The following is a 27,990-nucleotide window of genomic DNA, read 5'->3' on the forward strand; positions in this document are numbered from 1 at the left end:
TTTTCAGAATATATCAAAGTTAAGAATATTCTGAAAGTATAAAAATGATCAAAAACAAAATTGTTACCCCAAAAGTGAACAAGATACTTGGTAACTACTGCTTTATATGCCTGGACCATTGTTGTCTTCTTCCTTAGTCATCTATCATTGTTTGTATTTCCTTTACTAGTTTTTCCCTTTAAAATTTGTTAGTTATTGATTCCTTGTTGTTGTTCAGTCATTTTCCAGGTACACTCAACTCTTTTTGTGTTCATTTGTGTTTTTCTTGTAGAGGTACTGGAGTTTGCCATTTCCTTTTGCAGCTCATTTTGCACATGAGGAAACAGGAAACCAGGGTTAAAGGACTTGTCCAGGGTCACATGGCTAGTAAATGTCTGAGGCCAGATTTGAATTCTTGAGGCTGAGTCTGGCTCCACTCCTGGCATTTTATGCACTATGTCTCTTAACTGCCCTTTACTTCCAAACCAATCTTTTTAGCTATGTGATTTTAATTGTAATACTTAAAATACCACTTCAGTTACTTTGAAATATCCTGTACCATATTTCTTGTCCAGTTTTAGAATTTTCTTTCTTTTTTTTAAAGAAAGATTTTATTTATTTTGAATTTTACAATTTTTTTTTAGGTTTTTACAAGGCAAATGGGGTTAAGTGACTTGCCCAAGGCCACACAGTTAGGTTAATTATTAAGTGTCTTAGTTCATATTTGAACTCAGGTACTCCTTACTCCAGGGCTGGTGCTCTATCCACTGTGCCACCTTGCTGCCTTCAGTTGTTGAATTTTCTAATACTATAATCTCCTATTACACAAATCACTTAATTAAAGAATATTAATTTTTCTCTTTTTCAAATCATTAATCATGCTACCTGAAACAGAAGTCCTATCTCATAAAAAATTTATAATTAAATAACACAAATAAACCCATTGGTAGTGACTGAAAATGTCTTTTTTTGCACCTCTGATCTTATCACCCAAGAACCATCTGTTCTTAGAAGTCATAATTAATCACTGAAAGAACCAGAATTTTTTCAAAAGTTATTTCAAAAAGACTTTTTGTTTTTTGAAATAACAAAAAGTCTTTCACAGTTAGGTTACTTTACATTTTTGTTGTCTTTGTGTAAATTGTTCTTCCAGTTCTGAAAACTTTACTCTGCATCATTTTGGATAGGTCCTTTCTGATTTATTTGCATTCATAATATTCATCATTGCTTAAAAACCAAATAATATTCCATTATATATTTATATCATGATTTATGTACCCAATCCACAATTATTGAGCACTCATACTTTGTTACTTTTTTCCTCCATCAAAAAAATCTGTAGAAAAGGTTTTCTTATGTATTTTCCTTTTCCTTTGACTTTGGCCTGGTTATATATACCTACTTGTACTAATACTTGTTCAAAGATTAAGTTTCATGACTTTTGAAATAGAGCTTTAAAAATTTTTTTTAAATTTTGAATAATTAATAAAGTGGTAATGCAGAAAAATAGTTAAAAATGAGATTGTGAATCTTATTATGTTGCTACTTGCTTTTCTTTTTTAATTGAATATCATGTATCTTTTTCTTTCTGGCCTCCTACTTTCTTCTTGTAAATTTAAAAATGATTCAGTAATTTCCCTAAATTTCTTTTATTTAATTTTTTTCTCTCCTCATTTATCCTTCACCCTTTATTTGAGTGGTTTAAGAAAGTGAAAGAGAAGGAAATAGAATAAATTTCCACATTAGCTTTTTCTAAAAGTGAGTATCTTTTCCTGAATCTTGAACCCATTCTCTGTCAGAAGATGGTTAGCCTGCTTCATTATTAGTTCTCCAGAAAGTGGTAGGTCATTGAATTTATAATTCTCATTTTATGTACATTTTCTTTATGCAAATTTAACTTTATGTAAAGAATACCAAAAGAAATCAGTATTCCAAAAAACCACCTATTATAAAGTACTGTACTAAGTCTTTCTGCTCTTACCTGCTTGGCTTGGCACTCAGTGGCCTCCTCCACAAAGCAGTAAAATTTTTTTCCTCTTCAAATGAAAGCAGAAGATTGGACCACCAAGAGATGGTCGTTGCTGGATCAAGGACTTATCTAGGGACTTCCCATCCTAGAGAGGAGACTTTTGCCCTGCTCCACCATCCTGCCAGTTTGTCTAGACCCTATATGTATGCTTCCCCCTCCAATACCCATCTATCCTGCTCCTCTACCCCCTCCCCAATGTTCAGGCCAGTTTCCACCTGTACTCACTTAAATGTCTTAGGCCCCTACATGTCCTCACACCATCTGCTGGCCCCCTTTTTGCTGCCTACCACCTTCCTTCTTATTTGCAGGCAAATTCACATTATATAAAAATCACTTAAGTTTACTTACTGTCTACAGCAATAACTGTCTATATGTAAGACTCTCAAAGTTGTCTGTCTTCAATTTTTTTTTTCTATTTAAATTGTTTTCCTGGGTCTGCTCACTTTATTTGCATCAGTTTACATAATTTTCCAAGTTTTCTTTGAGACCATTTTAGTTGTCATTTCTTCTGGTGGAATAATATTCTATTATATTCAATACTATAGTTTGTTCAGTGTTTCCCTAAATGTGAGTCACCAGGGAAGCCTCTGATTCTTTTCTATATCAAAGACAGCTTACTATAAATATTTTTGTATTTAAGAATCCTTTTCTTCTTTCTTTGATAGTTTGGCATCATAGGCCTAGAGCCTCACCTTTCTTATCCTATATATAGTGTTTGATACAATTTAATATCCTCCTCAGTACTCCGTTCCTTGGGTTTTGGTAAACCTATCTTCTCTCATAGTTCTCCCACCTGACAACTTAGTCATTTTTCCTTGATCATTGTCTTTATCTAGCCCTCAGTCAAGGATACAATGAATGAATCTCTCCCTCCTGGGCTCACACCTTCTGGGCTCACTCTCAACTTTCTTTCATTGGGTGACTAAAATCAGTTCATTTGTTATAGTTGTAAAGATGATTCCCAGATTTACATATTCAGTCCTGGTCTGTTTTCTGAAATTTAGTTCTCCAGGACTATCTGCCTGTTGGACTTTTTTTTTTTAGATTTTTCTAAGGCAATGGGGATAAGTGGCTTGCCCAAGGCCACATGGCTAGGTAATTATTAAGTGTCTGAGGCTGGATTTGAACCCAGGTACTCCTGACTCCAAGGCCAGTACTCTATCCACTGCACCACCTAGCTGCCCCTCTGTTGGAGGTTTTGAAAAGCTTGTCCCGCAAAATCTCAAAAGCAAAAGGCAGCACTACTCATTCTAATAACCCTGGCTTAAAATTTGCGGTCTTCTGCTCACTTTACCTTCTCCCCTTTATTCAACGTTGTCAAACCTTTTTAATTCTTCTTTTAAATCCCTATTACCTATCCTTTTCTGCTCTGCTAGAAGTGACACTCATTTAGTTTCTCATCATCTTTTAACTGAATTATTGCAATATATTCCTAATTGGTCAACTAGCATTGTGGCAGTGTCTGAAATACTTGATTGGGCATCAGAAACTTTCAAGTACCAGTCCTAACTCTAATGTTTGATCAATAGCAAGTCACTAGAACCATTCTTGATTCCTTTCTTTTTTAAAATGAGGCAATTTGACTAGATGACTTCTTATGTCTCTACATTGCAATGGCACATTTAAGAAGATGTTTTGAGGCAGCTAGGTGGCACAATGGATAGAGCACCGGCCCTGGAGTCCAGAGTACTTGAGTTCAAATCACCTCACACACTTAATAATTACCTAGCTGTGTGGCCTTGGGCAAGCCACCTAACCCCATTTGCCCTGCAAAAATGTTAAAAAAAAAAAAGATGTTTTAATTCTTGAGGATCACAAGTAAAAATTCCTATCACAGAACAGTTTTTATAATAAAACAGTTCTTACTGCTCATGTATTGGAATGCAAATCTCATGGAAGATGTGCAAGTTTGATGGGGGTATTTCTTTTTTGCCTCCCTTTATTTGCTGCAACAGAATTTGCTGCTATAAATATTTTTGTGCCATTTCTTCTTTCTTTTATCTGTTTGGAGTTTGTAAACTAACAGTGTAATCACTGGAACAAAGAATAGTTTTGAGGGTATTTTTCCTCTTTCTTTTCTGGAATGACTACAGAAACTTCACATTCTACTCTTGGTGCATTCTTTGTTCTTGTTATACATCCCTTGCAACAATTATAATTTTCCTTTTTTTTTTTGTGATCTTAGTCAATGTGACTTTTTTTTTTGAGGTAAATCCTCAGTTTTTTAAGGGTGAATTTTTCCAATTTTTAGTGATTGGGGAAATTTTAAAATATTAGGTTTCTTTTTTTATTAGATTTCTTACATATCTTTTTAAATTTAATATTTATTTATTCTCATTTTTTACAAATGTATTTTATACATTAAAAAATATTCTGGTTTAAGAGTAAACAAAATGCCCCCTCTCCCAAAAAAATATAGACTTGCTTGAATTATAAAGTAAAGGGGAGAGAAAAGAATTAAAATTAAAATTAAAAAAATAATAGTCATAATTGTAGGTATGGCCAGGTGGCACAGTGGACAGAGCACCAGCCCTAGAGCCAGGAGCACCCAAGCCCATATCCGGCCATGTACACCTAGCTATCACCCAGCTGTGTGACATGCAAGCCACACCAACCCCACTGCCCTGCAAAAACTAAAAAAAGAAAAAAAAAGACCCAAAATAAAATAAAATATTAATAATAGTAGGGGTGGCTAGGTGGCAGACAGAGCATTGGCCCTTGAGCCAGGAGCACCTGGGTCCAAATCCGGCCTCAGACACCCAACGTTCACCCTGATATGTGGCCCCAGGTGGGCCACCTAGCCCCATTTGCCCTGCACCCCCCAAAAAAAAATTAATAATAAAAAATGTGCTTGAGTCTTTGTTCCAACACCAAAAACTCTGTCAAGAGTGGGTCACATTCTTTATGATAAGTCCATGGCAAAAGTTACTTCCATATTTTTCCACTGTTGCCATGGCTGATCGCAACTCCCTCCTTTCGTATTTCTCCACTACCATGTTCTATATTTTTCTCTCTCCTTTCACTCTGACTCTGCTGTAGTGTAGCTGAGTGGCGCAGCAGACAGATCCCTGGCCCTGGGGCCAGGAGGCCCTGAGCCCCCATACCACCCCTTTGGCCCAGCATCCACCTTGCCCTATGGTCCCGGCCAGGCCATCCAATCCCAGCACCTTGCAAGAAGTAAAAAAGAAAATGTGTTATATCTGACCACTCTCCCCCCATGGTCCATCCTCTCCTCCATCACTCACATCACCCCCTCTTCCCCCTGCCCCCCCTTCTTACTCCAGATGTCTATACCCCATTGAGTATATATGCTGTTTCCTCTCCTAACCACCTCTGATGAGAGCGAAGATTCCCTCATTCCCCCTTGCCTTCCCCCCTTCAATATCATTGCAGTAGCTCATTGTAATAAAGAAAAATCTTATTATATGAAATATCTTAGCCTATTTCTCCTCTCTTTTTTCTTTCTCCCATTACATTTCCCTTTTATCTATTGACTCTATGTTTACACCACAATATATCTACAAATTCAGTTTTCTCCTGTGCTTCATCTATAAAAGCTCCTTCTACCTGCTCTGTTAATTGAGAAGGTTCATATGAGTATTGTCAGTGTCATTTTTCTATACAGGAATACATGCAGTTCATCATCATTAAGTCCCTCATATTTTCCCCTTCTCCTCCACTCTCTATGCTTCACCAGAGTCTTGTATTTGAAGATCAAACCTTCTGTTCAGCTCTGGCCATTCCAACAGGAACACTTGAAATTCCCCTGGTTCATTGAAAGTCCATCTTTTTCCCCTGGAAGAGAACATTCAGTTTTGTTGGGGAGTTGATTCTTGTTTGCATTCTAAGCTCTTTTGCCTTCTGGTATATTATATTCCAAGCCCTACAAGCTTTTAATGTAGTTGCTACTAAGTCCTGTGAGATCCTGATTGCAGCTCCATAGTATTTGAATTGTATCCTTCTGGCTGCTTGTAATATTTTCTCTTTGACTTGGGAGTTCTGGAACTTGGCAGTAATATTCCTGGGGGTTGGTTTTTTTTGGATCTCTTTCTCAGGGATTCTCTCCATATCAGGGCAATTTTCCTGTAGTAATACTTTGAAAATGATGTCAAGGCTCTTTTCCTGATCATGACTTTCAGGTATTCCAATAATTTTTAGATCATCTTTCCTAAATCTGTTTTCCATATCAGTTGTTTTTTCAATGAGATGTTTAACATTTTCTTCTAATTTTTCATTATTTTGGTCTTGAAGTATTGTGTCCTGATTTCTTGCAAAATCAGCATTCTCCCTGAGTTCTCTTCTTTGTCTAAAGGATTTGTTTTCCTCAGAGAACTTTCTTATCTTCTTTTCAATCTGGCCAATTCTGCTTTTTATAGCATTCTCCTCCTTAATAACTTTTTGAACTGTTTTATCCATTTGCCCTAAGCTAGTCTTTAGCATGCTATTTTCTTCAGCAATTTTTTGGATCTCCTTGCCTAAGCTGCTGACTTCATTTTCATGTTTTTTCTGCATCATTCTCATTTCTTTTCCCAATTTTTTTTCAGTCTCCCTCACTGGATTTTCAAAGTCTTCTTTGAGCTCTGTCATTGCCTGAGCCCATTTTCTGTTTTTCTTGGAGTCTTTAGATGCAGGAGCTTGTGTTTCCTCATCTTCAGATTGTGTGTTTTGATCCTTCTTGGGATGACAGGCAAAGTATTTCTCAATGGTGTTCCTCTTTTTTCTCTACTTACTCATTTCCCCAGCCTGTGCCTGGTTTTGGGGTGCTTCCTGAGCCTTTGAGTACGTGAGGTTCTGTCTTCCCTCCTGGTCTGTGAATGACCATAAGAACACCCCTCTGCCACGGGGCTGAGGTGGGGGGCCCCTGTTGTTCTGTTGGGGGCCTAGACTGTTATCAGGATATGAATGTGTTCAGAACCCCAGAATCCTGTTCCGGGGACAGAGGATGGAGCTCCGCAGTCTCTTTCTGCTCCCTCCCTAGGCTCAGTACTCATGCCCTGGGGGCTCCACTTACTGGCTTCTGCTTCATGTTCCTGGATTTGGGCTGCTGCTACCATGCTTCTCAGTGTGTGCCCTGAGGGCTGGGCTTCATGTGCTGGCCCTGGCAGAAGTCCCTGCTGTTCCCCCAAGTTGTGCCTGGTGCTCTCTGGGGTGTAGGTCAGGAAACTCCCCCCCTGCTGTGAGCTGCTGCTCCCAGCACCCTGTGGCTGCTTCTGGGAGACTGAAGTTCTTTCACTCTGGTGGGCCACCCCTCTGGTGGCCACTCCTCCAACCCTGTGGAGCTGAGCCTTTCCGCTCTTTTCCAAGTTACCTTGGGTTGGAGAACTACCTCCCTGGGTCCCTCTGTGGATTTTGTCTCTTGAAAATGTAGTTAGAGTCCTTAGCTTACAAGTTTTATGAGAGAGCACCTAAGAGAGGATCCTCTCTTGTTGCCATCTTGTCTCTGAGTTCTTTTTTATATAAATATTTTTTTTACTTTGAGTTTTACAATTTTCCCCCTGAATTTACTTCCCTCCCCCCACCTCCCCACAGAAGGCAATTTGTCAGTTTTTAAATTGTTTCCATGGTATACTTGATCCAAATTGAATGTGAGGAGAGAGAAAAAAAATACCCTTAAGGAAGAAACTTAAAGTATAAGAGATAGCAAGATCAGACAATAAGATATCAGGTTTTTTCCTTAATTAAAGGTAATAGTCCTTGGTCTTTGTTCAAACTCCATAATTCTTTCTCTGGTTATACATGGTATTCTCCATCACAAATAGCCCCAAATTGTCCCTGATTGTTGCATTGATGGAATGAGAGAGTCCTTCAAGGTTGATCATCACACCCCCCCCCCCATGTTACTGTTAGGGTGGACAGTGTTTACCTGGTTCTGCTCATCTCACTCAGCATCAGTTCATGCAAATTCTTCCAGACTTCCCTGAATTCCCATTCCTCTTGTTTTCCAGTAGAACAGTAATGTTCCATAACATACATATACCACAGTTTGCTAAGCCATTCCCCAATTGAAGGATATTTAATTTCCAATTCTTTGCCACCACAAACAGGGCTGTTATGAATATTTTTGTACAAGTGATGTTTTTACTATTTTTCATCATCTCTTCAGGGTATAGACCCAGTAGTGGTATTGCTGGATCAAAGGGTATGCACATTTTTTGTTGCCCTTTGGGTGTAGTTCCAAATTTCTCTCCAGAAAGGTTGGATGAGATCACAGCTCCACCACCACTGTAATAGTGTACCAGATTTCCCACAACCCTTCCAATAATGTTCATTATCCTTTCTGGTCATATTAGCCAGTCTGAGAGGTGTGAAGTGATACCTCAGAGAAACTTTAATTTGTATTTCTCTAATAAGTAATTATTTAGAGCAGTTTTGCATATGACTATGGATTGCTTTGATCTCCTTATCTGTAAGTTGCCTTTGTGTATCCTTTGACCATTTGTCAATTGTGGAATGGCGTTTTTTAAAAAAAATTTGACTCAGTTTTTTGTATATTTTAGAAATGAGTCCTTTGTCAGAAACATTAGTTGTAAAGATTGTTTCCCAGTTTACTGAATTTCTTTTAATCTTGGTTACAGTGGTTTTGACTGTGCAAAAGCTTTTTAATTTAATGTAATCATAATCATCTAGTTTGTTTTTAGTGATGCTCTCTCTCTCTCTTCCTTAGTTATAAACTGCATCCCTTTCCATAGATTTGACAGGTAAACTAGTCCTTGATCTTCTAGTTTGCTTATAATATTGTTTTTTATGTCTAAATACTGTATCCATTTGGATCTTATCTTTGTATACGGTCTAATCTAAGTTTCTTCCATACTGACTTCCAATTTTCCCAGGACTTTTTATCGAAGAGGAGAGAGTTTTTATGCCAATAGCTCGATTCTTTGGGTTTATCAAACAGCAGATTACTATAATTGTTTCCTGCTATTGCACCTAGTCTATTCCACTGCTCCACCACTCTATTTCTTAGCCAATACCGGACAGTAAAACTGAGTTTTTACTGCTCATGTATTGGAAGTCAGATCTCATGGAAGATGTGCAACTTGAAGGGGGTATTTCTTTTTTGCTTCCTTTTATGCTAAAACAAAATTTGCATCCATTCACCAAGTCTTTTTTGCCATCCACCAAGTCTTAAGAACCCTGAGTCCATATAAGGAGTACATTCTTTTGGATAATTAGGAAACTGATACAAAATAGTTTAGCCTGAATCTTGTCACACTTAATCAGGGCCAATAAAACCTGGACTTTGTTCCCTTTTATGGAAAAATCTAGCCTAATTCACATTGGGGGATTGGAACAGGAAGGGGAAAATTGTTTTTGATATTAATATGCTTCATTATGTGATTTGAGATTTTTTTAACCTAGTAACAATTTTCACAGTAGTTTTCTTGATCAAAGTGTTGATATTCTACTTAGTGCAATTATATTTGGATTTATTAGGCATTTTGCTAATGTTTTCTTCTAAATATTGTGTTGTAAATATGTTGTTCTGATGGACTATTATAATTTTCACCAGTAATAAGTTGTTTTGGTGATTACTGCTTTATAGTATAGTTTTGTGATCTAGTTTTGCTAGGTATATTCTTTGTTCCTCTTTTATTATGCTTTGTAATTTTGTAATTTTAATATTCTAGATTTTTTTAAAGCTTTGTGAGGTAATTTTTTGGTAGTTTGATTTATATGGTACTGAATAAGTAAATACTTTTTTTGTAGTATTGAGTTGGTTCCATGAACAATAATATTTCTCAAGTTATTTAGGTATATTTGTATTTTTGCTAAGGGTTTTTAGAAATTTTATTAACATCGTTCTTGCATGTATATTGGTTGATAGTATTCTAAATATTTTTGACATTCTATTATTATTTTGGATAGGTGTTTTCTTTTATTTCTTTGTAGCATATTTTGTAGCATTATTTAAAAAGCTGATAATAATTGGTTTAATTTAATTTTAGTTGAATCTCCTGTGTTTTGTGAATAAGTCATCATAACATCTGAAAAGTGATAATTTGGTTTTCTTTTTGCCTTTATTTAGTAGTACAATATTTTTCTTTCTTTTAAACAATAGTATTTCATTTTTTCCAATTATATGTAAAGACAGTTTTTAACATTCATTTTTTTTTACAATATAATACAATGGGGTTAAGTGCCCAAGGTCACACAGCTAAGTAATTATTAAGTGTCTAAGTCCCGATTTGAACTCAGGTACTCCTGACTCCAGGGCCAGTGCTCTATCCATTGCACCACCTAGTCGCCCCAACATTCATTTTTAAAAATAAAATTTTGAGTTCCAAATTCTCTCCCTCCCTCTGCATCCTTCCACCTCCCTAAGTCAGGTAAGCAATTTGACATAGGTTATATATATGTGATCATGTAAAACCTATTTTCATATGTAATATTTTATTGTCTTATTTAAATAACTAGCTTTTTTTTTGTTTTTTCCTAATTTCTGTTCAACTCTATGACTTTGTTTTTTGGTTTTCTTGGTAAAGATAATGGAATAGCATAGGTTATATATGTGTGTGATCATGTAAAACCTATTTTCATATGTAATATTTTATTGTCTTATTAAAATAACTAGCATTTTCTTTTGTTGTTTTCCTAATTTCTGTTCAACTCTATGACTCTGTTTTGGGGTTTTCTTGGTAAAGATAATGGAGTAGTTGGCCATTCACTTCTCTAGCTCGTTTTTCAGATGAGGAACTGAGAGAAACAGGGTGAAGTGATTTACGTTGGGAGTCAAAGCTATTTATTAATTGTCTGAAGCCATATTTGAACTCAGGAAGATGAGTTTTTTTGAGTCCAGGTCTGGCATTCTATTCACTGTTCCACCTAGCTGCCCCTTAGCATTTTTTTTTAGCATTGTATTAAATAATAGTAATCATATTGGACATATTTGCTTTACTTTAGATTTTGTGACTTTTGGCATATAATTCTGGCTCCAGGTTTCATATGATATTTACCATATTAAGGAAAGGTCAGTTTACTCTTATGTTCTTTTTGGGTTCTTTTGAGGCACAGCATGAAAGGAGAGACAGTTAGGAGAGAGAAAAATTAGTAGTCTATTGAAGTGGTTCAGGTATGACTTGACAAGGTCCCAAAGGAGAACAATTGTGTGAATTGAGAGAACTTTATATTGATGAATGGGACAGCTTGATGGCACAGTAGGTAGAGCACTAGCCCTGCTATCAGGAGGAGCTGAGTTCAAATTCAGCCTAAGACATTGTATGATCTTGGGCAAATCACTTAATCTTAATTGCCTTCCTTCCAGAGCTATCTCTAGTCATCCTGATTCATATTTGACCATTGGACTCCGATTACTCTGTAGGAGAAAGTGAGTTTAGTTACTTAGCAGAGAACACTTCTCACTCAAATCTAAGTCATGTGCATGTATGTACCTCCCTATTTTTGTGGTCTTCTTCAAGTTCATTTTGAATATTGATAGGTATTGAGAAAATTAGATTGTAAAAAATAACTAATAACTAATATAATCTATTATCCTTTGCTTTTATTTATTTTTAACTTTTCAAGAGCCTTAAAATAACCCTATTATGAACTACAGTTCCATAATTTGTTTACCTCCCATGAATTATTCTTCCATATAACTTCAGCTATTCACAAAAGTGGTCAAATCCTTGATCTTGCCATCACATACAAATTTACCACTTCTACATTTAAGAATTTCGAAACCCCCTTTATTCTACTATAATCTGTTGGTTCTTTACCTCTCCTCTATCTTTCCTTATAATACCTTAACTCTTTTTTTTAAAATTTATTTTTATTTAAAGCAATGGGGTTAAGAGTGATTTGTCCAAGGTCACACAGCTAGATACTTAGTGTCTGAGGTCAGATTTGAACTCAGATCCTCCTGAATCCAGGGTGAGTGCTCTATCCGCTATGCCACCTAGCTGCCTCCCCAAGAAAACTCTTTATTAGTACTGTAACTTCCAATCCTTTGACCTCCACATTCTCTCACAATCCATCTGTCCTACATTAGGCATTCTCTTCTAATCTTCCCATCTTAATCCCTTGGTCAACTACACAATTCTCTCTTGAATCCTTCCCTCACTATCATATAACCTCTCATATTTAGCCAAGCCTTTGTCATTGATCACTCCCATCATTTGTTATCTTCATCTCTATGTGTGCTGAAATATGAAAGTGAAGAAAATTACAAAATCATTCTAAGTGGGTCTCCTCCAAATTTGTTATGTAATTTCAACAGCTGCAGGGTAATCCTACAAACATCCTCAAACTCTCCTATCCATTTTTAGCTGAGGATCTTGCCTCATATTTGACAAGAAAAATTGACCATTCACTATGAACTCCTTTTTCTGTTCTTGTGAACTCCTTTTTCTGTTCTTCATTTCTTTTCACTCAAATTCTTTCTGCCTGGCTCACATGATGAAGTGATTTTACTTAGCAAAATGTCCCCTGTGTTATTCCCATTGTTTATTTTCAGTCTCTCCCTTTCTAGAGACTTATTCCCTACTGTCTACAATCTTGCCCAGGTCTTCTATCCTGGAAAAACTTAACATCCTCTTTCCATTTCTGATTTTACTACATCTCTTTTGCCTTTGAAGTAAAATTCCTTGAAAAGGCCATGTATGTAGGTGCTCCTTTCTCTTTCCTTTAAGTCTCTTCTTAATCCCTTTACATTCTGGCTTCTTATGTTTGTTCTGTCATTCTGTTTAAAGGGTTTTCTTGAAAGTTACTAATGTCTTTGTTGCCAAATCCAATGACTTCCTCTCAGTCCTTTTTCTCCTTGACTTCTCTGTAGTATTTGACATGGCTGATTACTCTCTCTTCACTGATACTGTATTCTCTGTGATGATGATGATGATGATGATGATGATGATGATGATGATGATGTTTGTCCTTTGTTCTTGAAGAGGGCCACAACATTAGAGAGCATATGAATTGTCCCCTGTCATTCCTACTCTTTATATTTAGTCTCTCCCTTTCTAGAGGCTTATTTTCTATTGCCTACAAACATGCCCATATCTCCTATTCTGAAAAAAACTTAATGTGTTCTTTCTATTCCCTATTTTCCTTCACTGATTTTGCCCTTCATAGTTAAATTTACTCTCTCCTCCATGATACTCTATTCTTTCTGATGATGATGATGATGATGTTTGTCCTTCATTCTTGAAGAAGTCATGACATCAAGAGGGTGATACTGACAGGCACATGAATTGGATTTGAGTGAGGGGATGCTGTGCTAAGTCACCAGCCTCACTTTCTCCTCCAGAGCCATCTGGGTCCATTGGTCAAATATGAATCAGAAGGCCTGGAGATGCCCTGTAGGAGAGGCAATCAGGACACACAGCTAGTAAATATCTGAGGCTGGGTTTGAAGTCCTGTCCTCCTGTTTTCTCTAGGTTTTAGATGAGAGCAAACCTTCCCTCATTCCCCCTTGCCTTCCCCCCTTCTGTATCATTGTAATAGCTCATTGCAATTAAAAAAAATTATTATACAAACTATCTTAGCCTATTTCACCTCTCCTTTCTCTTATTCCCATTACATTTCCCTGACTCAGTTTTTACAATAAATCTTCAAATTCAGCTTTCTCTTGTGCTTCATTTATAAAAGCTCATTCTACCTGCTCTATTAAATGAGAAATTTTATATGAATATTATCAATATCATTTTTCTATGCTGGAATACATGCAGTGCATCATCATTAAGTCCCTCATATTTTACCCTTCTCCTCCACTCTGTATGCTTCACCTGAGTCCTGTATTTGAAGGTCAAACTTTCTGCTTTAACTCTGGTTGTTTCAAAAGGAACAATTGAAATTCCCCTGGTTCATTGAAAGTCCATCTTTTCCCCCGGAAGAGGATGTTCAGTTTTGCTGGGTACAAAGAACTCATTTCTAAAATATACAGAGAACTGTGTCAAATTTTCAATAAGACAAGGAATTCCACAAATGACAAATGGTCAAAGCATATGCAAAGGCAATTTCCAGATGAGGAAATCAAAGCGATCCATAGTCATATGAAAAATTGCTCTAAATCGTTACTTATTAGAGAAATCCACATTAAAGCATCTCTGAGATACAATCTCATACCTCCCAGTCTGGCCAATATGACCAGAAAGGACAGTGATCAATGTTGGAAGGGTGGGGAAATCTGAGACAGTAATACATTGTTGATGGAGCTGTGAACTCATCCAACCTTTCTGGAGAGCAGTCTGGAATTATGTGCATACCCCTTGATCCAGCAATACAACTATTGGGTCTATACCTTGAAGAGATTATGAAAAAGGGTAAAAACATCAGTTGTATAAAAATATTCATAGCAGCCCTGTTTGTGGTGGCAAAGAATTGGAAATTAAGTGAATGTTTTTCAATTGGGGGAATGGCTTAACAAACTGGAATATGTATGTCATGAAACACTATTGTTCTATTAGAAACCAGGAGGGATGGGATTTCAGGGAAGCCTGGAGGGATTTGCATGAACTGATGCTGAGTGAGATGAGCAGAAGCAGAAAAACACTGTACACCCTAACAGCAACATGGGTGTGATGATCATCCTTGAATCAACTTGCTCATTCCATCAGTGCAACAACCAGGGACAGTTTTGGGCCATCTGCAATGGAGAATACCATCTATATCTAGAGAAAAAATTGTGGAGTTTGAACAAAGAGTAAAAACTATTACCTTTGGGGAAAAAAAACTTATCTTATTATGTAATTTTGTGATGTCTTATAGTTTATTTTTCTTCCTTAAGGATATGATTTCTTTCTTATCAGATTCAACTGAGATCAATGTATACCATGGAATCAATGTAAAGAGTAACAGAATGCCTTCTGTGGCAGATGAGGGGAAGGAAGCAAAATGGGGGAAAATTTGTAAAACTCAAAATTAATAAAATCTAAAGAAAAAAATATTGAAAAAAGCCTCTTAGCCAGAGATCACTAAATGTCTAAGAGTATATTTTCCTGTTTATACTCTTTGACCCAGAATTGGAATTGATGGGATACCTATTAGTTGAGGAATTTCTAAACATACTTTGGTGAAATGTGATTGTGATGGAGTTTTATTATGTTGTAAGAAATGACAAGTAGGATGATTCTAGAAAATACTGCCTAGACCAACATTAATTGATGCAAGGTGAAGTGAACGGAACCAGGGGAACATTGTATAATAGCAATATTGTCTAGGGAAGAATTGTGAATGATTTAGCTGATCTCAACAATACAATGATTCAAGACAATCCCAAAGGACTAATGATGAAACATGTCAGAGAAAGAACTTGTCTGAAATTTTCTTCTTTCCTTCCATTTTTTTGTACAAATGACTAATTTGGAAATGTTTTGCATGATTGTACATGTAATAAAAAAATGAAAGACTTTTTTTGTCCTTGATCTAGTTCAATTTCTAACAGAGGTCTGTAACTGCTATTTTTTAGTGATGAAAAATATTATGTTTTCATATATTCAGTTTTACTAAAAAGGAGACTTTTAATATACTTCCACAGCTTGGCATTGAACAAGGAAATTAATTTAGGTAATAGTTTCATTTTTAATTTGCTGACTATACTTACCTATGAACTTGTAATATTTTCTTAAATTTTTTATGTCTCTATTTCCCTAGAGTGTTTTGTAATGGTATTTGTGTCTTGGTGGGAAGACACCAAAATATTATAAATTTTTTTAGTTTTTTTTTGTAGTTATTTTGTTTTTTTTGTTTTTTGTTTTGTTTTAGATATTTCAAGGCAGTGGGGTCAAGTGGCTTGCCCAAGGCCACACAGCTAGGTAATCATTAAGTGTCTGAGGCCGGATTTGAACTCAGGTACTCCTGACTCCAAGGCCAGTGCTCTATCCACTGCGTCACCTAGCCGCCCCCTTTATTTTGTAGTTATTTTTAATGGAATTTCTTTTTCTTTTTTTCTTTTTGGTGGATTTTCTTTATTTTAATAAGAAATACATATATATATTATATATGTATATGCATGTATTTATCTTGATCACTATCTTTCCATCCATCCATCATCTGTATTTATTTTATGTCTTCTAAGTATGTGGAGGTTATTATTTCAATTAATTTTAGTTGACTAAGTAAAAACAGACACTTCTGAAAGTTAAAATATGGCAACTTTGCCACCACTCTGTTAGAAAGAACACTTATTCTTATAACTAAATGCAGTAGTATGTTTTTTTCTGTCCTCTTCTTCCTTGGCTTCTCAAATTTTAACACATTTAATAATTGTAAAATGTGTGTTGAGTTCCTGAATATATTATTCAATTGTCCTCTTTTCTGATGTTTTAAACACTGTTCCCTAGGCTTTTCTTGTATATTTTTTCTTTCTTTCCTCTCTCTTTTGGTAATTGTATCTACTGTCATAGCTTATTTTAACATCTTTATGTAGATTTTTTCAGTTTTATATCGCCATACCTCACTTCTTACCAGACCTCTAGTTATATATGATCTGAATGTCTTCTCACCTCAGATTCATTATGTCTGAAACAGAATCTGTCTTACCTCTTAGATATTCCTTGTCTTTGGGCTTTCTTTTTGTTAATGATATCATTATCTTCTCTATATAACTTTTGGTATAAAATATATAGTATATTATATCAATCAACTCATTGTTCTTTCAGTTCATTCAAATTTTTATACTTTGTTTCTTCTTGCCATATCTCCTCATCTCACTCATACAAGTGGATATGATTTTTAGAAACCCAAACCAACACAAAAGATTTCATTTTATTAGATTTCGTCCCCCGTTTAAACCTTTTTTTTGGGACTTCTTGAATCCCATCTTCTAGTATGTTAGCCATCCCAACTGACTTTGTATTTTCTTCAAATTTGATAAAAAAAATTATCTATATAGTTAGGTAATTGATAAAACTGTTAAACAGCACAAAGGCAAGTATGCATCTCCATGGAGTTTTGATGGCGACCTCCTTCCCATTTTTTATTAAACCAATAATAACTTTAATTTGGTTGTTGGCCATTCTATAGATACTGAATTCATGGAACTATACTATTGGCTCTCTCTGGTTTCACTTTTGGTTCACATTGTTCCCAGGAATGATATGATTTGGTCAAATTCTTTGTTTATGTACAGTTTATCTCAGTTTATCTTGTTTTATTTATAATCAGTATTTAATTATTTGGTAAATGCCAATTATGTTGTTTTAAAAGGTATATAACTTTCAAAATATTTTTGAAATTATTTCCATGAATTATCTTTTATGTACAACAGACTGTGTGATGTCATTAAGATAATGCTATTTTTTAATAGGAGTAATCCAAAATGTTCTGAAAATGCAAGTTAATATTTGAAAACTAATTATTTTGCTATCAAGTTATTCAAAACATGTCAACCCATTTAGTGGCATCATAATTAAACCACCAAGATAAGAACTTTATCTCAAAATGAATTTTAAAGTTCAGTTAATTTTGTTATTATTTATTGTTATTTTAGGAAAACTTTAATTCAATTTTTAAAAAGTTTATTAATAGAAATTGCCCTTCTAGTTGTTACTTGTCAACTAGGATATCCTAAAAATTATTTCATAAGGATGTTCAGAAATTTTAGATTTCTTTAAAAAAGTAATTATAAATTACTCATGGTTTGTCTACAAGTCAACTTGATAGGTAGGTTTCAGTTATTTATCTTAAACAATTTTTAAAAATTTTTTCTTTCTTGAATTCTTTTTTTGAAATATACCATTAATATACCATTAATTTGCAAGAGAAAAGAAATGTAAAAGTTTCCTTCTTGGCTTACAATCCTGGCTCTTCATCAGTCATTACTCTTCCTGCATTTTGTTCTAGAAGAGGCTCTAATTGTCTGCATTTGGCAGGTTTAACACTTCCTGACAGAGAGGCTATTAAGGGGAAGTATTCTCGCATAACTGTCACTGGCAGGAACAAAGAACCTTCAAACTCTATGTGTGGAAACCACTAACATTCTTAAATGACCCTTTTCATGCATTTTTATCCCTTCTAGCTAAATTTTGGAGAGTGCTTGGTTAGAGGAAAATAGTAAGGTGTAATAAAACAGTAAAGCTTGATTTTTTATTTTTTTTTGGTAAGGTGGTGATGGGTGGGTGGTTGGGGGTTTGTGTCTGTGTTGTGTGTTTGTGTTTGTGTGTGTGTGTGTGTGTGTGTGTGTGTGTGTGTGTGTGTGTGTGTGTGTGTAGATTTATCTCTGACTTGAAAACAATTGTTATTTGGAAAATCTCATTAGGAGAGCTGACTGCTTGGAGTAAAAAGACTTAAAACTGATGTTGCTTTCAGGACTGCTTTGAACTTAACAAGCACCTATTTGTGGAGCAGACTAGCTAATGAAAGGAAATTAAATTTTCTGACAACTTCCCCTGCCAGCCTCCTTAGTCTTTAGTGGCTGTTATTGGGTACTGAACACTTTAAAGAGTATTTTGTTTTATTCTTAGACATGAATGAACCAGATATGACCATTTTCTTGTTTTGTTTTTTTTTTTAGAGGAATGAAAATACAAATTTGATGTACTTGTTTTTAAAGAAATGGTTTAAAAAGATCAGGTTTCCATATAATGTTCTTGTCATCTCCCATAGTTGCCAGCTAATAGTTTTTAAACATTGTCTAATATTTTGTATTTAAATATTTGACACTGTTAAATTTTAACAGAAAGTTAGATTTAGAAAGTTGTCAGATTTAATCCATGAGAGTATTGTCATTAGAATTTCAACCTTGCTTTACTGAAAATATATTTGTCATGTTAATGTCAGCCTTAGATAATAATATTATGTACATATTTATTATATACTTCCAAATTTTAGAGGTCTAGTGCTTTTTTATCTCCTGGAAATTAAGTGACAACAGCTCGGTAGTGGAAAATAACTAACTAGAAATAAATTGTTTTATAAAGTTTTTCTTCTTTTTGCTTTTGATTAATTTTTTCTTTCTCAATATGGTATGAAGCCAGGTATTCACATTTTGTAATAAGAAAGAAAAAATAAAGACTAACAGCTTCTAAAAAGAATAAAGCTTGTTAGAGGAAAAGACTATGTTTTAGAAAATTGCAGAAAACATTAGTTGCATTTCAGACAACATAATATCTGAAGATATAGAAACTTTATTTTTAATTTCTAGCTAATCTGTTGTACTCCTCCCAAACAATAGAGGATCACCTCCCCCTGCTGACAACATTGAGGAAAACATGACCCAGAAATACCAGAGAAGACAGAAACAGGCTGACTGTGGACAAGCTTTAATGATCCGATTTATGAATCAGTATTGATTGTAAACTTCTAAATTCTGCTATTAAATTCTGCAAGTGCACTCAGTCATTTAGTAATTCTGGTAGTGCTTCCTTTCAGCTGATTTCAAACTGCTTTGAGTTTCTCAATATAATAATGATGAGGTAGAATTTACATTCCACTTATGGTATTAATTTTACATCCCTCTGAATGAAAAGGGTCACAAGGTTGTAAAATTGAACATTAAATGAATCTGAGGAGACAGTAGTGCAATATATGACTGCCCTGAGGACATTGTGCAATGGCTGATGGGATTAACGTTGGGTCTCATTTCCTGCTTTTACAGGATGCAGATGAAGCTGTCAGAATTGCAAGGGAAATTGGTAAGTCCTTAAATTAGCTATGGTGGGATTTGCATGCCTCTCAGCAGACTTAGTTGACTAAATTAAATATATTATAAGTAATCCCTATAGAACAAATAGTGGTTTAATACTTTTAAGTTCTTTTATTACTTTTAGGACTGAGAGACTATCTAATAATTAACCACAGTTTATCAATATACCGAAAAGGAAAAGAGAATTTAACTCTTAATTTTTCCCAGGATCTAAGAAATAATCATTAGGTAATTAAAAGAATAATTATTTTTTGTCTTTTTTTAATGGTTATGATATTAATTCCTGTAGTCATAGATGAAGGACAGTCCAGTAAGAGACCAGAAGGTCATGATGAAAAATAAGAGTTTGAATATTGCTTCTCTAACGTTTAACAGATTTTTAATTTTATTACTTTGAAATCTTTTACTGAGTACGTTATATATGATTGAAATGTCTATCACTTATTTATTCACAGGATCATTGTAATGAAAAGGAGTTAGTTAATATTTCCGAATATAATTCAAACAAATATTTCCTGAATGCAACAAGAATGTGTTTTAATATGTATTTTTTATAATTTTATATACAATACTCTAATTATATTGTTTGGCAAAAAAAAGATTTGTTTTTGCCTGTGTGTGTGTGTGTGTGTGTGTGTGTGTGTGTCTGTGTGTGTGTCTGTCTGTCTGTCTGTCGGTGTGTATGTATCTGTGGTTTATAGGCAAGAGGCTAGTGTAGATTCCAGGATGCTGGGCAATGACCTCCTTAGTTCTTGCGCCTTCACCTTGGGGTCAAGTCTTTCTAAACACTTTAAGTTATTGTTAGACCCTATTTAGGATGGGAGCGGAAATGGTAGGCAACTGAGCCAGTTATTTGTGTCTAGAAACTGTACTAATGGAATATAGTTAAAATTGTTTAAATTATTTTTAATCCTCAAATATAAGTACTCTTATAATAAATATCTGATCTATTAATTTTTGGTATTCAGACAGTTCCACTACCTTAGCTCTATTCTTTTCTTTCATTCAGAATGTACTCTGGTCAGTAATTAAATTGTTTTGGGATGATAGTGCCACTTTGAGGCCACTTTGGGGAACTATCTGACCTAATATTCACCTTTTTTCCCCTTCTTTGTAGAAAACATATCCTTTTTCTTTTTTGAGGAGAGTGTTTAATTTACTCAGTACCATTAATAACATTCGATAACCTTTGTATGTTTATCCCTCCCCTTTCTTTTTTCCTGCTTTTTTTTCCCCCTGTACTTCCCAAATTACCTTAAGGCCACAGTTCTTAAATTTTCTTTATAATCTTAAAAATTACTAAGTATCTCCTGAAGAACTTTTGTTTATGTGGATAGTATCTGTTAATATTTGTCATATTAGAATTTAAAACATTTTAATATAATGAAAATACTTTTGCTTTAGCAGCCCCTCTGTAAGGAGTCTTAGTGGACCACACTTTGAGAAGAGTGTCTTTAGGAAATACTTCTTTCTTGCTTGTTTTATACTTTCATTTCATTTGTGGACCAAAAAAAAGAAAAATCATGTCTATTAATTGTAAATAGTGCCAATGATGATAATCTATTTGTTAGGTGGTAGGAAAGCTTCATGTGTTGAATCAAAATTAGATATGATAAAAACACTGTTTGTTATCAATCCATGAGTTACATTTGAAGTCCTCTTCAAAATCTACTAAAGTCATTCCTTTGCTGTTTATTTTTCTCTAAGCACCAGCATTCTAAGCAAATAAAAAAATATTTTATTCAAATATAACTTTTGTTTAATGCTTAGCTATTAGAGACAGCTATTTCTTATTATTTTATTTCAGTGCATTATTGGTTAATTAAGTCTTTGTGATCTTTGCTCAAAAATCTAAAATAAACAAAAGCAAATCATAATATTGCTTCTATGAGAGAATGTTTTCTAATTCCCAGACAACTAATTTGCATACACTGAGAACATTATTTCATTGAGTGAAGTAGGATAGTGTAGAGGGAAGAATATTGGATCTGATTCCTTTATTTGCAATTTATTATTTGTGTGACTTTGGACAAGTCATTTAACCTTGAGGAAATGGGATTAAAAGACTTCCAAAGTTCATTCCACAACTAAATCAGACATGTTAAATTATTAACATTTTATCTCCATTTTCTTAATGTGTTTTTTCTTACCTCCTGCACCCCTACCTTTCACTATGAAAACTTTCTTCCAAGCTTAATTGGGGCTAGTAGTAGATGGTTAAAATGTAAAATCTCTTGGATTGTATGTCACTAGATTTGGTAAAAACCAAAGAGAGTGATGCAGGGAAACAATGTAGAGAGTTATGAATGTAGCTTTAATGCTGTCAAAAATCTTGTTAATTGTGGAGGACTGTTTGCTCCTGAGAGGTAAACAGATGGTGATTGTATACTGTCTCTCTTCTTCTGATGCTGTAGTTTGGATCTCATCCCCATTTTCCCCCTTTACCTAATTTACAGCATGACAGTAAATGACATACTGAACTTGGGGGCTGTGTACCTTGGGACAGGAAGGACCAATGGACCAATACATAGGTTACTATTGTAAGATACCTGGGCCAAGGTGAAGACTTACTGCCCCCCCCCCCCCCCCCCCCGCAATGGCTACCCTCTGTCCAGCCTACCATAGAAGGGTATTTAATAGAAAGTGGTGCCCCTTGGAGGTCTTTGCTTCTTCTGGTCTCCCATCCAGAAGGATGGGACTTTCTCATGCTCTTCCTTAACCCACATGGTGTACCGTGGGCCTCTCACCAAGTGGCCTGGTTTAGCCAAACCTCATGGCTGCCTGCCCTTCTCTCTCTCTCTGTCTCTCTGTCTCTCTGTCTCTCTGTCTCTCTGTCTCTCTCTCTCTCTCTCTCTCTCTCTCTCTCTCTCATATTTTGCCATAATAAAATCCTGAGCAATTGTAATATCCCAGAGAGCTGTGAATTCCTTCTTGTTTTCAGTGGCCTTAAATCTTGTCTTCACTCTATAAATCTTTAATAATCGACAACAATAGTGGGAATCTTTGGAAAGAACACCAGACTTCCATGTCCATGGATATCGTCCTGGTCTTGGCTAAACTACTTACTAAACGCGCAACTTTGGCAAGTTAATATTTTTGAACCTCAATTTCCTTATCTATGAAAGAGAGATAGTGACACATTCGCTGTACCTGCCTTACAAGGCTGTTCTAAGGTTCAAATGTGATCTTGTAAAATGAATATAATATTTTGCAGTACTTACTTGTTGGGGTTCAAAAGATTAATTGGGGTAATGTTTGTAAGGCAAAATGTTAGTTATTGTTATTAAGTATTCTAGCCCTCCTTTTATTTTCTTCTGTGCTTTTCCTCTTCCTGTAGCTTGGGAAAGAGAAAGGAAGAAAACAGATGGTAGAATGTGGCCACAAGAGGCAGCTGGGCAGGAGTAAAGGCCTAAGAGCTAACTTTTTTTCTTCTTGATCCATTGGCAAGCCACCCTCTTCTTGGAGAAGCTAAAAGTCAATGAGGTTGTCATGACTGTTCAGTGTTTCATAGCTAAACTTTAAGTATAGCTAAAAATCTATATAAATTCAACTTTTGTTAAGGGTGTTTCTGATATAATACCCTGTTCTTTCACATTTGGTATCTGGGTAATGTAAGGTACTTGGAGACCTTTAAACAGTTAACAGAAAGAGGTTTACTTAGTCCAAAGGTAGCATGGATATGCATCTGAGATGCTATGGTGCCTAGATCAGGTAGAGACAACTTTGTTCACCTTTGTCCCAACATGTGTCTGGTCACCAGGGCTGAGTTTGGTGATTTGTGTGTTCTTTATACCTACATTAAGTCTGAAGGGCACTGATCCAATGAGGGTGGGAGGTTTTATGTTGCTTGGTGAACAGGAAGCCACATTAACTGTAACCAGTGGCCACCTGGAGACTGGTAAGGGAGGCAGAGGAAGAGGAGGGAGGGATTGCATCTTGACTTTGTCACCATTTAAAGAAATCTCCTCTCATCTATATTAGTTCTGTCACACAACGTTTCAATCACTTTCAAATTAGGTGCATATATATTTTGAATTAGTGCTTTCTGTCTCACAAACAATGTCGTACTCTGACCATCCAAGAATTACTGAAGGAAGAGAGACGTCTCTTACTGTGATACTTTGTAATTCATGCAGTGCAAGCTGTTCAAGTCTTCTACCTTTGTAATCCTAAAGGATCATAATGTACTTTATGAATTATCCAGAGGAAGTTGAATGCAATAACTGAGGTGGCCACCAGGTGGTGGGTTTCATAGGCTATTGACCTAGTGGTTTCCATCATTTTGTTGTTGCACACCTTTGGGCGGTTCTCTCATTGGCCTCCGCGTGCTTAGTCTTTAGAAAGGAAGAGTGTTCTTTTCTTGCCAAGTCTATAGCTTTCAAGAGTGCTATTAAGCAGTTTGGTCCAACCCTTGCCAGTCAGGTCCTGCCTTAATTTAGGGGAGGAAATGTAATATTTTTAAGAAAATGGTTATATGAGATCATTTGTCTGCATAATTCATGAGTCCACATTTCATCCTTTTGGGTTCCCCTTACACAATCCATGGGTCCCTTACACTCAGAATTTCAAATATTTTTGATAGAATGATTACTTTGGTTGCTCCCAATTAGACATTCTTGTACTACACCTCCTTGTGATCATGGAAGTTGAATAAGGCCATTTTCTCTTCTATTTTCTTCTTTGTTCCAGAGTGAAGCTCTCTCCCCTCAATGTTGGCCATTAGTTCTTTTTAAAATAAATTTTATTTTAGGTGACTTGTCCCTGGTCACACAGCTAAGCAGTTATTAAGTATCTGAAGGCAGATTTGAACTCCTGACTTCAGGGCTGGTGCTCTGTCCAATGTACCCTCTAGTTGCCCCCAGATCATTAGTTCTAAAGGTGATGGTATGCCTCAGCTTCAGGCCATGCTGTTCATGTTCTTAGCGTCCTGATGTCCATTGCATTTTTTGCAATAATGACTTTCTGGAAGCCATAATCTTAAGGTCACTTCTGTATGTTGCAGTATATGGATTAATACATTTTGCTTTATGCCCAAAACACACTTGAGGATATATATATATATATATATATATATATATATACAATTTCTGTTGTCCATTCTTTCTCCTAAAATAAGTTTGGATGATAATTGCTTTTGGTGGTATATTTCTATTTTCCTCCATCCAGTTCATCATTAGTTTTGTCTTACGCTTATTTCATCAGTGCAACAATCAGGGACAATATTGGGCCGTCTGCAATGGAGAATACCATCTATATCCAGATAAAGAACCGTGGAGTTTGAACAAAGTTCAAGGACTATTCCCTTTAATTTAGGAAAAAAACTGATATCTTATTGTCTGATCTTGTTATCTCATACTTTATGTTTCTTCCTTAAGGATATGATTTCTCTCATCACACTCAATTTGGATCAATGTACAACATGGAAACAGTGTAAAGACTGACAAATTACTTTCTGTGGGGGGGAATGGAGGAGGGAAGTAAGACGGGGAAAAATTGTAAAACTCAAATTAAATAAAATCTTTAATAAAAAAAGTTTTGTCTCTATAGAGATGAAAAGACAATGCAGAATCATGGTTTGGAGTGAATATGTCAAGATTGGTGGCAGTTATGTAAAAATATGAATCATTCTGAATATTTTGTCTCTCACCTTTCTAACAGAGAGAGAGAGAGGGCTTCTTCATCATTATTCCTGTGGAATCTTAATTGATTTTTGAAGTTATCTGTGATCCTTAGTCCTTAAAAACTTGATTTTTTTTGCAGTGTTATTTTTATATAAAATTTATTTCTTGCTTCTGCTTACTTACTCTGCATTAGTTCATATAACTTTTTACAAAATTTCTCTGAGATTTTATCTCATCTTTTCTTACAGCCCACTATTCTATTCCATTCAGAAATCATTATTTATTTAGCTATTCCACCATTGCAGGGCATTCCCTTATAGTTTTTTGATACACATAGTTCAGGTCTTCCTGACTCCAAGGCCAGTGCTCTATTCGCTGTGACACCTAGCTGCCCAATACAATCTATTTTTGTTTGTTTGTTTGTTTTTAGGTTTTTGCAAAGCAATAGGGTTAAGTGGCTTGCCCAAGGCCACACAGCTAGGGAATTATTAAGTGTCTGAGGTTGGATTTGAACTCAGGTACTCCTGACTCCAGGGCCGGTGCTGTATCCATTGCGCCACCTAGCTGCCCCATAGTTCAGTTTTGATTGTTTTACTTTGCATGCATAAGTAGGCATTATGCATATTATTTTTTCTGGTTCACTTTACTTCATTCTTAAGAATTCCCATTGCTCTCTATATTTTTATTCATTATTTCTTTGAACATAGTAATATTCCATTACTTTCATGACATAATTTTTTTAAAGTTAATCCCCTCAGTTGAGGGTCATGTACTTAATTTTCAGTTCTTTGCAATCCAAAACAAATCTTGCTATACATATTGCTAAATATGGAATTTTCCTTCTGTCTTTGCCTGCCTTGGAAAATATGGGACACATTTTAAAAAGAATGCTGAATCTTTTTTTTTTAAGGTTTTTGCAAGGCAATGGGGTTAAGTGACTTTCCCAAAGCCACACAGCTAGGTAATTATTAAGTGTTTGAGGTCGGATTTGAACTCAGGTACTCCTGACTCCAGGGTTGATGCTCTATCCACTGGGCGACCTAGCCACCCCAGAATGCTGAATCTTTATAGGTTTAGCTATACATTATCTGTTTTGTTTTGGTGTTGGTTTTGTTTATTTGTTTTTCACCAGCCTACTGATTTAAGCAAGAAGTTAGCAATGCAATTCTTAAAACATTCCCTTAAGGTGGTATATAACGAATCTTATGTATCTAAGCACTCTGGCTGCAATTCTGTCATTGAACAGTTATTAGGTTTTTCCTGATGCTGGTAGTACAGCAATGCTCTTTGCTGTTTCTTTCCTGATCACTTATCCTTAGCTTGTTCTCTCTTTTGTTGGAGTTGGTATGTTGATGACACTAATTTTTGAATACCAGACAATATAGAAAAAACATCTTAAATGCGAAGGGATAAAATACTTAAGTTTAAAGTTATGTTTTTCAGGATTTTTTCATCCCATGCTCTTGAAAAAATTTATGCATTTTGCACATGAACTTGAGCTTACGTGAAGTGTAGAAAGTTTTTGAAAATCATTACATCTGTATTTGGTTCAAATTTTGGATCAGTTTTTTTGCTCTCTTGTTTTGATAGTATTTATCATTTTTGTTATTTGGTAGAATATATACTTTAACATATAATCTTTAACCAAAATTACATAAGGAAAAGTCATGGTAATTAAAAAAACTTTAAAAAGTGTTCATTGAAATTTATATTCAAAAATAAAATGCTTTGTTTCACTATGTGCCTTTCATTGAATTAATGTGGTCATTTGAGGTCAGGATGGTGCTATTTTCTCTCCCCCCCCCCCATTTTTAACTTGGTGTTGTATTTCTCCTTTACTATTCTGTGTGGTTTTTATTCTACCTCTAAATTTTTCCTGGCTAAGTATAATTTTTATCAGCCATATTCTCCCATACCTCTCTCTTCCCACTTTAAAAAATTTATTTTTAGTCTGTTCTGAACACTTTTTGTGTTCTTGACTTTGTTTCTGCTTTCATCTTCTTTCTCCTTATTTTGTTGTTATCCATTCTTACATACCTTTTTCTTTTTCCTGTTGCTGTGTTTTTAGTCAATAATATGAAAATATCAGTCTTTGAGTTTTGGGGGAAATTTTCTGTTTTAGAAAACATTCTAGGGGCAGCTAGGTGGTGTAGTGGATAAAGCACCGGCCCTGGAGTCATGAGTACCTGGGTTGGAATCCCGTCTCAGACACTTAATAATTACTTGTGTGGCCTTGGGTAAGCTACTTAACCCCATTTGCCTTGCAAAAACCTAAAAAACCCCCTAACATTCTAGGTCAAATCTGTATTGTAGTTTTAACTTGAATTCTGATTTCTGGTGCATAGTCAACAGTCTTCACAGTTAAGAATTTTCACATGTTGGATCAGAGGGAAGCAAGCAAATTAATTTAAGCTTCTGCCATTTATACAAAAAATATTTATTATATTTTTATACATTTTACTCAAATTGATAACTACTGAACCTAGCATTATGTGTAAACAATAATTCTATAATTCAAATCCTTGCCTTTTACCTTATTGAGCATTCTTTTCTGAAAAACATAGATCTTCCAACTATTTATGTTGGGAAAAATTGTGTGTGTATATATGTGTGAATGTGAATAGATAATCTCAGAAGAATTACCTAACTCTTTAGAAACTACTCAGTGTGGTTACTGTGGTTTATTAGTTTATTAGTTTTATAACAATTAAATTATTTCCTTTATTCCCAATACTAGTTTGCAAGTATGCTAGAGCAATCATAGTTAATGAAATTATGGAAAT

The 27,990-nt window shown here is 35.2% G+C and overlaps 1 protein-coding gene across 3 annotated transcripts in view; it reads left to right on the top strand.

Moving 5' to 3' along the window:
- Positions 1-27,990, top strand: part of PCCA (propionyl-CoA carboxylase subunit alpha) — a 556,428-nt gene that overhangs the window by 184,573 nt on the left and 343,865 nt on the right. For all 3 annotated transcript variants that reach the window (XM_074191968.1, XM_074191970.1, XM_074191969.1), the window contains exon 8: positions 19,539-19,575. In XM_074191968.1, coding sequence (XP_074048069.1) covers positions 19,539-19,575 — 37 coding nt within the window. The remainder of the gene's footprint in view (positions 1-19,538; positions 19,576-27,990) is intronic.

The sequence above is a fragment of the Macrotis lagotis genome, chromosome 6 (genome assembly GCF_037893015.1).
Source record: "Macrotis lagotis isolate mMagLag1 chromosome 6, bilby.v1.9.chrom.fasta, whole genome shotgun sequence".
NCBI lineage: Eukaryota > Metazoa > Chordata > Mammalia > Peramelemorphia > Peramelidae > Macrotis > Macrotis lagotis.